At 44.3% G+C, this 12795-nt stretch overlaps 1 protein-coding gene across 5 annotated transcripts in view; it reads left to right on the forward strand.

Moving 5' to 3' along the window:
- The window catches only part of LOC110487794 (PDZ and LIM domain protein 7), an 83559-nt gene that overhangs the window by 3729 nt on the left and 67035 nt on the right, over nucleotides 1-12795 (forward strand). For all 5 annotated transcript variants that reach the window (XM_036943536.2, XM_090198917.1, XM_090198919.1 and 2 more), the window contains exon 2: nucleotides 4521-4619. In XM_036943536.2, coding sequence (XP_036799431.2) covers nucleotides 4521-4619 — 99 coding nt within the window. The remainder of the gene's footprint in view (nucleotides 1-4520; nucleotides 4620-12795) is intronic.

Raw genomic sequence — 12795 nt, forward strand, 5'->3', positions numbered from 1 at the left:
ATGGCCTAAGGTCTCAGGTTGTCCTTGGTTCTTAAAATGACACGGGTTATGTGTTGTGCTGGCTGTGAGCGAAGGGAATACGCTGTAGCAATGTAATTAGACCTGTATTACTTTGACAGATACGTTTTAACAACGAAGGCAATTATACAATTTCTATGGATTTGAAGGATATTTGTTTGCGTACAGACTGACTTGGCTAGTGTAAGAGTGGACAGCGTACATACATTCTCTAGAAGTGTCCCTTTATAAATATATATATATATATATAAAAAAGGTACCTTTTTTTGTTTAACTAGGCAAGTCCGTTAAGAACAAATTCTTATTTTCAATGACGGCCTAGGAACAGTGGGTTAACTGCCTTGTTCAGGGGCAGAACGACAGATTTGTACCTTGTCATCTCGGAGGATTCGATCTTGCAACCTTTCGGTTACTAGTCCAACGCTCTAACCACTAGGCTCCGTTGCCTCTGTTTTGTTTCCTGGCTGTCATGTGACAGAATTGTACAAGGCCTACATATTAATTTACTTTTTTCTTAGTTTATAATAAGGACATAACAATGGACAGATTTCGCCTAGTTTGTGGTCTCTACATGGTATGCCATTCATGTAACTTTATTGCTGTGACATACCTTTAGTTAAATGCACTCGCTGTAAGCCGCCCTGTATACAGTAGCAGTCAAAAGCTTGGACACACCTACACACCGTGCTTCTACACCTGCATTGCTTGCTGTTTGGGGGTTTTAGGCTGGGTTTCTGTACAGCACTTTGAGATATCAGCTGATGTAAGAAGGGCTATATAAATACACTTGATTTTGATTTGAACTACTCATTCCAGGGTTTAATGTATTTATATTTGTACTATTTTCTACATTGTAGAATAATAGTGGAGACATTTAAAAACTATGAAATAACACAAATGGAATCACGTAGGAACCCCCCCAAAAAAAGTGGTAAACAAATCAAAAATATTGTATATTTGAGATTTTGCGAAGTAGCCACCCTTTGCCTTGACAGCTTTCCACATTCTTGGCATTCTCTCAACAAGCTACACGAGGTAGTTGCCTGGAATACATTTAAATTAACAGGTGTGCCTTGTTAAAAGTGAATTTGTGGAATTTCTTTCCTTCTTAATGCGTTTGAACCAATCAGTCATGTTGTGACAAGGTAGGGTTGGTATATAGGTCTATCTACTATTTGGTAAAATACCAAGTCCATATTATGGCAAGAACAGATCAATTAAGCAAATAGAAATGATAGTCCATTACTAGTTTAAGACATGAAGGTCAGTCATTCTGGAAAATGTCAAGAACTTTGCAAGTTTCTTCACAAAAACCATCAAGCGCTGTGTTGAAACTGGCTGTCATGAGGACTGCCACAGGAAAGAAAGACCCAGAGTTACCTCTGCTGCAGAGGATAAGTTATTTAGAGTTATCAGCCTCAGAAATTACAGCCCAAATAAATGATTTACCGAGTTTAAGTAACAGACACATCTTAACATCAACTGTTCAGAGGAGACTGTGTGAATCAGGCCTTCATGGTCAAATTGCTGCAAAGAAACCACTACTAAAGGACACCAACAAGAAGAAGACTTGCTTGGGCCAAGAAACACGAGCAATGGACATTAGACGGGTTGAAATCTGTCCTTTTAGTCTTGAGTCCAAATTTGAGATGTTTGGTTCCAACCGCCGTGTCTTTTGTTAGACGCAGAATTGGTGAACGGATGTTCTCCACATGTCGGGTTCCCACCGTGAAGCATGGAGGAGGAGGTGTGATGGTGTGGGGGTGCTTTTCTGGTGACACGGTCTGATTTATTTAGAATTCAAGGCACACTTAACCAGCATGACTACCACAGCATTCTGCAGTGATACGCCATCCCATCTGGTTTGCACTTAGTGGGACTATCATGTGTTTTTCAACAGGACAATTACCCAAAACACACCTTCAGGTTATGTAAGGGCTATTTGACCAAGAAGGAGAGTGATGGAGTGCTGCATCGGATGACCTGGCCTCCACAATCACCCAACCTCAACCCAATTGAGATGGTTTGGGAAGAGTTGGACCGCATAGTGAAGGAAAAACGGCTAACAAGTGCTCAGCATATGTGGGAACTCCTTCAAGACTGTTGGAAAAGCATTTCTCATGAAGCTGGTTGAGAGAATGCCAAGAGTGTGCAAAGCTGTCGTCTAGGCAAAGGGTGGCTACTTATAAGAACATAAAATATATTTAGATTTGTGTAACACTTATTTTTTGGTTACTACCTAATTCCATAGATGTTATTTCATAGTTTTGACGTCTTCACTAGTATTGTACAATGTAGAAAATATATATATTTTTTTAAATTAAGAAAAACCCTTGAATGAGTAGGTGTGTCAACTTTTGACTAGTACTCTTACGTCTGTTTGGGGTCACCTGAATGTAAAGGCAATGTCTCTCTGCTGTTCTCTCGATACTGCATGTCTGACTGTCAGTGTGTCATTCAGACCAGAGGTGGTATTTATTAGTGCACAACGTTGCAAAACGTTTTGCAACGGAACAAAAAAAATGACAACAGTCGTTTCTTATTGGTCAAGAATTGATGTAGACACTCCGGGTCCTCTGTTCTCCTTGAATCTGACCCAAGGCCTGTAACTGTTCTCAGATGCGTAGCTCCCTGTTCTAATGTTAATGAGATATTTGTATGAAAATAGTCTTCTAGTTTTCTGTAATAACTCCTTGCACTCTCTTCCTGTAGGATTCCATGGGTAGACATTCCAATCATTTTGCACAGCTGGCGTCTTGTAACGTTTCGAGTTCGTTTAGCCTTGCATTAGACTGTTTCTCAACCAGTGTGTTAGAGCGGGTCATGGCACATTCCTTTTTTTTTGTGTCCCTGGTTTCGAAAGGGTCCTGACCTTTTTTTTTAAAGGGTGGATTTACATTAGTACACTATGTCTAGTCGGGTCTGTCTCCAACTTCAGATTTGCAACTTTTCTGTTTACACTCCTTGGATGTGGTGTGGCTAGAATCACATTCCTCCCTCACCTGAGTAAAGCTATTTATCATACTGTAAATACAATAGTATAGAGACAAACAAAATAAAGAGAGAAAATCAAACTATACAGGAGCTTCTCATCTAAGTCGTGTTGCACACTTGATTTCAATGATTCACAAACGCCTTTTCATTTTCAATCTGGCGAACAGAGCATTAAGGTAATTTTTGCAGGGATGTGGTGTGGGAGAGCTGTTGTCTTTACACATGTACCACTCAGAGGATCTATGTGGTGTAGATGCCTACCTCAGGTGGTAGTGTGGGAGACATCTCTTAAAAAAAAAAAAAAAAAGATTTGAATCTAGTTCCGTCTCTTTACACAACACAGGTATCTCTGTCCTTTGTGTGTGTGTGTGGGGGGTCAGTCAAAGTGGTGTGAAGAGGCCCTAACTGACTCCTTGTTTGCTTTCTGGGCGACATGACAACTGAGAATGTGTGTTAAATGGTTCACAGTGTAGAAGATGTAGGGAGATATGGTGGAATCATTCCAACACTAGTCTATCACCTCTGATTTCAGCTAATCAGCATGTTGTTTTATAGCTGCTGGTTTGGGAAACACTGTGTTCTAAATGGTACCCCATTCTCCACGTAGTGCACTACTGTTCATAGGGCACTGGTCAAAAGTAGTGCACTACTGTTCATAGGGCACTGGTCAAAAGTAGTGCGTTTATAAAGGAATTAGGGTGCCATATGGGATGCAACCTGGGGGTTGGAGGACCTGGGGGTTGGAGGACCTGGGCATGAGGGAACTCATGTTGGTGTTCTGCTGCCAAGGCAAGCCCATCCATACCAACTCTCCTCAGAGAAACAGGCCTTACATTTAGTTATATGCAAGGGTTTAAAACCTTTTAGCTCATAAATTCATTAGGACCTAATCTATGGATTTCACATGACTGGGCAGGGGCGAAGCCATGGGGAGTCAGGCCCAGCCAATCAGAATGAGGTTTTTCCCCACAAGGTTTAAAAAAAAATTACAGACAGAAATACTCCTCAGTTTCATCAGCTGTCCAGGTGGCTGGTCAGATGATCCCTCAGGTGAAGAAGCCGGATGTGGAGGTCCTGGGCTGGCATGGTTACACGTGGTCTGCTGTTGTGAGGCAGGTTGGACTTACTGCCAAATTCTCTACAACGACATTGGTGGACATTCCTGCAGTCAGCATGGCAATTGCACGCTCCCTCAAAACTTCAGACATCTGTGGCGTTGTGTTGTGACATCTTATTGTCCGGAGCACAAGGTGCACCTGTGTAATAATCAGCTTATTCATATGCTGTCTTGGCAAAGGAGAAATGCTCACTAACAGGGATGTAAGCTAATTTATGCACAAAATGAGAGAAATAACCTTTTTGTGCCTATGGAACATTTCAGGGATCTTTTTATTTCAGCTCATCAAACATGGGACCAACACTTTACATGTTGTGTTTTATATTTTTGTTCAGTGTGTCCTCTCTCTTATATATTCCATGAATAACCCTCTCTATTCTCTCCTCTATAGGCCATGAGTATATACTGTATAACCCTCAACGGTCCAGCACCATGGGGCTTCAGACTTCAGGGGGGGAAGGACTTCAGCATGCCCCTCACGGTGTCCAGGGTAAGCTGTGTGTGTGTGTGTGTGTCACTCACCGAGCCATGTTGCTCGACCACCAGAGATCATCTTCCGACTGTCCACTCTTCAGTCTGCATGGTCGATGCAACAATATGTTGATTTATGCCAACGATGCAGCTTTCCAATTTGCATCTTAATATAAATCCACAAGTGTTCTATAATTACATTTGGTTTGTGTATCTTACTGTTTGCAAACAGGTAGTTGGTATTTTCTTAGCAAGTTGTAAACGTAGCTAGCTAATACTGATACCTGTGATGGTGTAGACCTCAATCAGCATGTTTGTGCAACAGTGTCTTCTAAATCTGAGAGGAATACGCAAAGCATGAATGTTAGCTACATGAAGTAAGATAAACCATTTTAATGTAGCCAAAGACTGTAGGGTCCCACTCCCCTGGGAAACACTGACCAACACTTTGGTTCCTACCCTGTCACAATAAGGCCTCTAGGGATCCTATTGGTATTCTATGAATGCCTCCTGACTTTAATTCATTGTCATGTCAAACAACAAGTATTCAAAATGTACTTTATTACATTATAACTGTATAATTAGAATACTCATTATATTTCCAGGATTCCAACAATTCAACTAACTGTTTTGATCTAAATCTCAAGTCATATCACAATTTCAATATTTGGTTAAAAATAAGACCTCTGTTTTTTTGGGGGGTGTATGTACGTACACATGCCATTTGCTGTGCGTTTGTTTGACCTGGGGGGGGAAGTCTGTATGTCTGGCTTTGTCTGTTATACAGGTTACATGTTAAATTATACAGGTTACATGTTACTCTGCTCAGTCAATCAACCGGATATGTTTCATCCACATGCTACAATTCCTAAGCAGCTATTTTGAAAGCGGCTATATCTGAATGCAGCATAAGCTCCTTGACCCAAGTGTGACCTGAACCCTGGGTCTGACCATGACACCTGTTGTGCGTTTTATTTGAACAGCAAACTATGGGGGGGAGAACAGCTAGCTATGATGGGTGGCATTAAATCCATGTTTCAGCTCTGAAACTATGGGGGAGGGAGAACAGCTAGCTATGATATGGGGGGGGGAAGAACAGCTAGCTATGATGGGGGGGGGGGGGGGGGGGGGGAGAACAGCTAGCTATGATGGGGGGGAGGGGAGAGAACAGCTAGCTATGATGGGGGGGGGGAGTGGAGAGAACAGCTAGCTATGATGGGTGGCATTAAATCCATGTTCCAGCTCTGAAACTATCAGTTGCCTCTCAGTTCATGCATTCCTCTGACGTGTGTCAGTGGGGCATGTCCCAAATCACAACCTATTACCCTGTGCACTAGAGCACTCCTTTTGATCAGGGTCCATAGGGCTCTAGTGAAGAAGGGGGCCATTTGGGATGTAATCAGTATGTATGATACAGTATCAGACTGAGTTGCTCCACTTCTCTCTCTCTCTCTCTCTCTCTCCTCATAAGGACATGTTGTGGCTTGTTTAGGCTTGCCCAGGAACAACTTGTTACTGTGTTAGGTCACTGTATCTTAGTTAAATGAAGCGTACGTAGCTAAATGATTCCTCTGATTGTCCATAAACAACTGGCTATGGAACAGAGTGACACCCAACACAGGGGCTCCAGCCCTTATAAGTGCAACATTGGTCGGTGTGCCTGTGATGGAGGGAGCGGCTGAACCAGCCTGTTTGTACGTGCACTCTGTGGCTCTTCCTACCTCCTCCTCCTACTATTTCTTTCTGCCTCTTCTCGCCCGCCCTGGCACACTCGCCTGCCTTCCCTCGCGATCTCGCCCGCCCGCCCATGCTCGCCTGCCCGCCCGTCCACGCTCGCTCTCTCAGTACCAGCCTAGTATCATAACATGTTTCCTCTGGATCGGTGAGAGAACAGGATCTGTGTTTCTTCCCTACCAACAAAGAAGAACCACACGACTGACTGAGAGGCAAAGACTACTATAGATGAAACTGTTTCACCAAGATGTGCATATAAAAATCAGAACTGTCACGTAGATCGGTAGAAATGGTCAGATAAATTATCACTCCAGATGGAAAAGGTTGCTGAAACCCCGGTGTTCATACTGCAGGTATTATCAGACTGGATACTGCAGGTATTATCAGACAGGATGGGGGCTCGGGTATGTTCATACTGCAGGTATTATCAGACAGGATAGGGACTCGGGTATGTTCATACTGCAGGTATTATCAGACAGGATACTGCAGGTATTATCAGACAGGATACTGCAGGTATTATCAGACAGGATGGGGACTCGGGTATGTTCATACTGCAGGTATTATCAGACAGGATAGGGACTCGGGTATGTTCATACTGCAGGTATTATCAGACAGGATACTGCAGGTATTATCAGACAGGATGGGGACTCGGGTATGTTCATACTGCAGGTATTATCAGACTGGATGGGGACTCGGGTATGTTCATACTGCAGGTATTATCAGACAGGATACTGCAGGTATTATCAGACAGGATAGGGACTCGGGTATGTTCATACTGCAGGTATTATCAGACAGGATACTGCAGGTATTATCAGACAGGATGGGGGCTCGGGTATGTTCATACTGCAGGTATTATCAGACAGGATACTGCAGGTATTATCAGACAGGATACTGCAGGTATTATCAGACAGGATGGGGACTCGGGTATGTTCATACTGCAGGTATTATCAGACAGGATACTGCAGGTATTATCAGACAGGATACTGCAGGTATTATCAGACAGGATGGGGGCTCGGGTATGTTCATACTGCAGGTATTATCAGACAGGATACTGCAGGTATTATCAGACAGGATACTGCAGGTATTATCAGACAGGATGGGGACTCGGGTATGTTCATACTGCAGGTATTATCAGACAGGATGGGGACTCTGGTGTGTTCATACTGCAGGTATTATCAGACAGGATAGGGACTCTGGTATGTTCATACTGCAGGTATTATCAGACAGGATAGGGACTCTGGTATGTTCATACTGCAGGTATTATCAGACAGGATAGGGACTCTGGTATGTTCATACTGCAGGTATTATCAGACAGGATAGGGACTCGGGTATGTTCATACTGCAGGTATTATCAGACAGGATACTGCAGGTATTATCAGACAGGATGGGGACTCGGGTATGTTCATACTGCAGGTATTATCAGACAGGATACTGCAGGTATTATCAGACAGGATGGGGACTCGGGTATGTTCATACTGCAGGTATTATCAGACAGGATACTGCAGGTATTATCAGACAGGATGGGGACTCTGGTATGTTCATACTGCAGGTATTATCAGACAGGATGGGGACTCGGTATGTTCATACTGCAGGTATTATCAGACAGGATGGGGACTCGGGTATGTTCAGACTGAGTTTCCTCTTGTATCATAAATTACTGAAGGACACCTCGGTGTCCATCTCCACACGCTGAGCTGTTTCAGTAGGGTTACGTCACCTTGATGGGCTGTTTACAGACATGGAGAAGGACATACAGGACTACAGTCATAGTAACAGGCCTTTGCCGTGGGCCATTGACTGCTTGTTGTCGTATTAGTGTAGTGATAGTACAGTCATACTTGGGTTTACACCACCCGTTTTAGGTTATATCCCCTGGCTGTTTCCATAGTGACAGTACAGTCATACTTGGGTTTACACCACCCATTTACAGTGCCTTGCGAAAGTATTCGGCCCCCTTGAACTTTGCGACCTTTTGCCACATTTCAGGCTTCAAACATAAAGATATAAAACTGTATATTTTTGTGAAGAATCAACAACAAGTGGGACACAATCATGAAGTGGAACAACATTTATTGGATATTTCAATTTTTTTTAACAAATCAAAAACTGAAAAAGTTTGCAAAATTATTCAGCCCCCTTAAGTTAATACTTTGTAGCGCCACCTTTTGCTGCGATTACAGCTGTAAGTCGCTTGGGGTATGTCTCTATCAGTTTTGCACATCGAGAGACTGAATTTTTTTCCCATTCCTCCTTGCAAAACAGCTCGAGCTCAGTGAGGTTGGATGGAGAGCATTTGTGAACAGCAGTTTTCAGTTCTTTCCACAGATTCTCGATTGGATTCAGGTCTGGACTTTGACTTGGCCATTCTAACACCTGGATATGTTTATTTTTGAACCATTCCATTGTAGATTTTGCTTTATGTTTTGGATCATTGTCTTGTTGGAAGACAAATCTCCATCCCAGTCTCAGGTCTTTTGCAGACTCCATCAGGTTTTCTTCCAGAATGGTCCTGTATTTGGCTCCATCCATCTTCCCATCAATTTTAACCATCTTCCCTGTCCCTGCTGAAGAAAAGCAGGCCCAAACCATGATGCTGCCACCACCATGTTTGACAGTGGGGAGGTGTGTTCAGGGTGATGAGCTGTGTTGCTTTTACGCCAAACATAGTCTTGCATTGTTGCCAAAAAGTTCAATTTTGGTTTCATCTGACCAGAGCACCTTCTTCCACATGTTTGGTGTCTCCCAGGTGGCTTGTGGCAAACTTTAAACGACACTTTTTATGGATATCTTTAAGAAATGGCTTTCTTCTTGCCACTCTTCCATAAAGGCCAGATTTGTGCAATATACGACTGATTGTTGTCCTATGGACAGAGTCTCCCACCTCAGCTGTAGATCTCTGCAGTTCATCCAGAGTGATCATGGGCCTCTTGGCTGCATCTCTGATCAGTCTTCAGCCTTGTATGATTTGAAAGTTTAGAGGGACGGCCAGGTCTTGGTAGATTTGCAGTGGTCTGATACTCCTTCCATTTCAATATTATCGCTTGCACAGTGCTCCTTGGGATGTTTAAAGCTTGGGAAATATTTTTGTATCCAAATCCGGCTTTAAACTTCTTCACAACAGTATCTCGGACCTGCCTGATGTGTTCCTTGTTCTTCATGATGCTCTCTGCGCTTTTAACGGACCTCTGAGACTATCACGGTGCAGGTGCATTTATACGGAGACTTGATTACACACAGGTGGATTGTATTTATCATCATTAGTCATTTAGGTCAACATTGGATCATTCAGAGATGCTCACTGAACTTCTGGAGAGAGTTTGCTGCACTGAAAGTAAAGGGGCTGAATAATTTTGCACGCCCAATTTTTCAGTTTTTGATTTGTTAAAGTTTGAAATATCCAATAAATGTCGTTCCACTTCATTATTGTGTCCCACTTGTTGTTGATTCTTCAGAAAAAAATACAGTTTTATATCTTTATGTTTGAAGCCTGAAATGTGGCAAAAGGTCGCAAAGTTCAAGGGTGCCGAATACTTTCGCAAGGCACTGTAGGTTATAGCCCCTGGCTGTTTCCATAGTGACAGTACAGTCATACTAGTAGATCCCTGTTGACTGACTGATTTCATAATAAAAGGCCTTTTCCTTTAAGCTCAGACTGGCTGATGTCATACTAGCCGGCCCCTGTCTCAGACTGGCTGATGTCATACTAGCCGGCCCCTGTCTCAGACTGGCTGATGTCATACTAGCAGGCCCCTGTCTCAGACTGTTGACTGACTTGTAGCGTAATAAAAAGTCTAGTCGCCCCCTAGTCTAGCCGCTCTGACTGGCTGACAGACTTCTCTCTCAGGCTGTGACTGGCTGGACCTCCAGGAAGTGATGTGTGGGTGGTCTGGTCTGTGTCTCTCTGTCCCAGGCCCCCTGAAGTATCGTCTCAACCCAGAGAGAGAGCGAGCGAGAGCTGATTTACACAATAAAGAACAATCCAACTGACAGCAAGACTAAAGCTTCAGAGAGAGGCTGAAGAGATGGCCTCTCGCTTTGCCTCTCACTCTGCCTCTCGCTCTGCCTCTCGCTCTGCCTCTCGCTCTGCCTCTCGCTCTGCCTCTCGCTCTGCCTCTCGCTCTGCCTCTCTAAATAGCATGGGAAACATATGTTTACGTTGCCAAAGTAAGTGAAATCGATAAACAGAAGTGAGAAGAAACAAACACATGAACAAACTATTAGAAATGAACACTAAGCGTCGCACTCAAAGGTTTAAAATAGCAAGACATGTAAAGTATTATAGTCACAGCTACATTTACATTTTTTATTAAGCAATGTGCAAATACTACTAGTGTGTGTGTGATAGTTGGTAGCTTTGAGAAGGTTAGATTTTTTTTTTTAGGAGGATTAAATGGCTGTAAGTGTTTTGAGTTTGGCCAGGCAACTGATTTTTAGGTCCATTCGTGGCTTTCTAGATGGTTGTCCTGTAGACCTGTTAAATGGGGTTTCTGTTCCTCTGCTATTGGTTCAGAGCTGTGTGTGTGTGTGTGTGTGTGTAGGATGGTATGTCTGAATGCTCTGCTTCTGTCCTCCTCTCCCTGTATGAGCCAGGAACACAATGTTTCCTCTAAATTCCTGGAATGCCGTCCATTCCTCATGTCTCTCCCGTTCCCAGACCCTGGCAACAGCAAAGCACTTTTCTCTTCTCGGTATCCATTGGCTGTGTCCCTCTTCCCTATATAGTGCCCTACACATTGGCTGTGTCCCTCTTCCCTATATAGTGCCCTACACATTGGCTGTGTCCCTCTTCCCTATATAGTGCCCTACGCATTGGCTGTGTCCCTCTTCCCTATATAGTGCCCTACACATTGGCTGTGTCCCTCTTCCCTATATAGTGCCCTACGCATTGGCTGTGTCCCTCTTCCCTATATAGTGCCCTACACATTGGCTGTGTCCCTCTTCCCTATATAGTGCCCTACGCATTGGCTGTGTCCCTCTTCCCTATATAGTGCCCTACACATTGGCTGTGTCCCTCTTCCCTATATAGTGCCCTACACATTGGCTGTGTCCCTCTTCCCTATATAGTGCCCTACGCATTGGCTGTGTCCCTCTTCCCTATATAGTGCCCTACACATTGGCTGTGTCCCTCTTCCCTATATAGTGCCCTACGCATTGGCTGTGTCCCTCTTCCCTATATAGTGCCCTACACATTGGCTGTGTCCCTCTTCCCTATATAGTGCCCTACACATTGGCTGTGTCCCTCTTCCCTATATAGTGCCCTACACATTGGCTGTGTCCCTCTTCCCTATATAGTGCCCTACACATTGGCTGTGTCCCTCTTCCCTATATAGTGCCCTACACATTGGCTGTGTCCCTCTTCCCTATATAGTGCCCTACACATTGGCTGTGTCCCTCTTCCCTATATAGTGCCCTACACATTGGCTGTGTCCCTCTTCCCTATATAGTGCCCTACGCATTGGCTGTGTCCCTCTTCCCTATATAGTGCCCTACACATTGGCTGTGCCCCTCTTCCCTATATAGTACCCTACACATTGGCTGTATCCCTATATAGGGCATATACATTGTGTGTTTCCCAAATGACACCATATTCCCTAGTGCACCAAAGCCCTATTGGCCTGGTCAAAAGTAGTGCACTAATCCCTATGGGCTTGGTCAAAAGTGGTGCCCTATTCCCTATGGGCCTGGTCAAAAGTAGTGCCCTATTCCCTATGGGCCTGGTCAAAAGTGGTGCCCTATTCCCTATGGGTCTGGTCAAAAGTGGTGCCCTATTCCCTATGGGCCTGGTCAAAAGTGGTGCCCTATTCCCTATGGGTCTGGTCAAAAGTAGTGCCCTATTCCCTATGGGCCTGGTCAAAAGTGGTGCCTTATTCCCTATGGGTCTGGTCAAAAGTGGTGCACTACTAATTAGCCTTAAATGAATAAATGTAGGGACTAGAGTTCCATTTGGGACTTAACCCAAGTGTCCTGACATCATCATCAGTCTCCCAGAACACCACATGACTACCTTTTCACATCCCCAAAGGAATGCTTTACCGCTGACATCACTGGAATTAAAACCAGCCCAGCCCCCTAGCCCCACCCCCCAGCCTTCCCAGAGCTAGCTGTGTTATCGCCGGGGGGGGGGGGGGGGGGTGCTAGCTGTGTTATCATTGGGGGGGTGGGGGGGGTCAGAGCTAGCTGTGTTATCGTCGGGGGGGGGGGTTAGAGAACACAGCTATCATCAAGGGGGGGGTCAGAGCTAGCTGTGTTATCGTCGGGGGGGGGGGGGGGGGGGTTTAGAGCTAGCTGTGGGCGTGTTCTGCTCAGATGACACACAGACAGAGGACTTGTTATGGGGGTGGATGAATAATTCAAAGCTGACTGATACATTGAAGAAGGGATGGTCGTCTAGTAGGTAAAATGGTTAAATGTTGTCATCTCTAACCCTCGAACAGAGCTGGTTGAATGTCGTCATCTCTAGC

Source organism: Oncorhynchus mykiss, chromosome 14 (assembly GCF_057628025.1).
Source record: "Oncorhynchus mykiss isolate SJ-2025 chromosome 14, ASM5762802v1, whole genome shotgun sequence".
Lineage (NCBI taxonomy): Eukaryota > Metazoa > Chordata > Actinopteri > Salmoniformes > Salmonidae > Oncorhynchus > Oncorhynchus mykiss.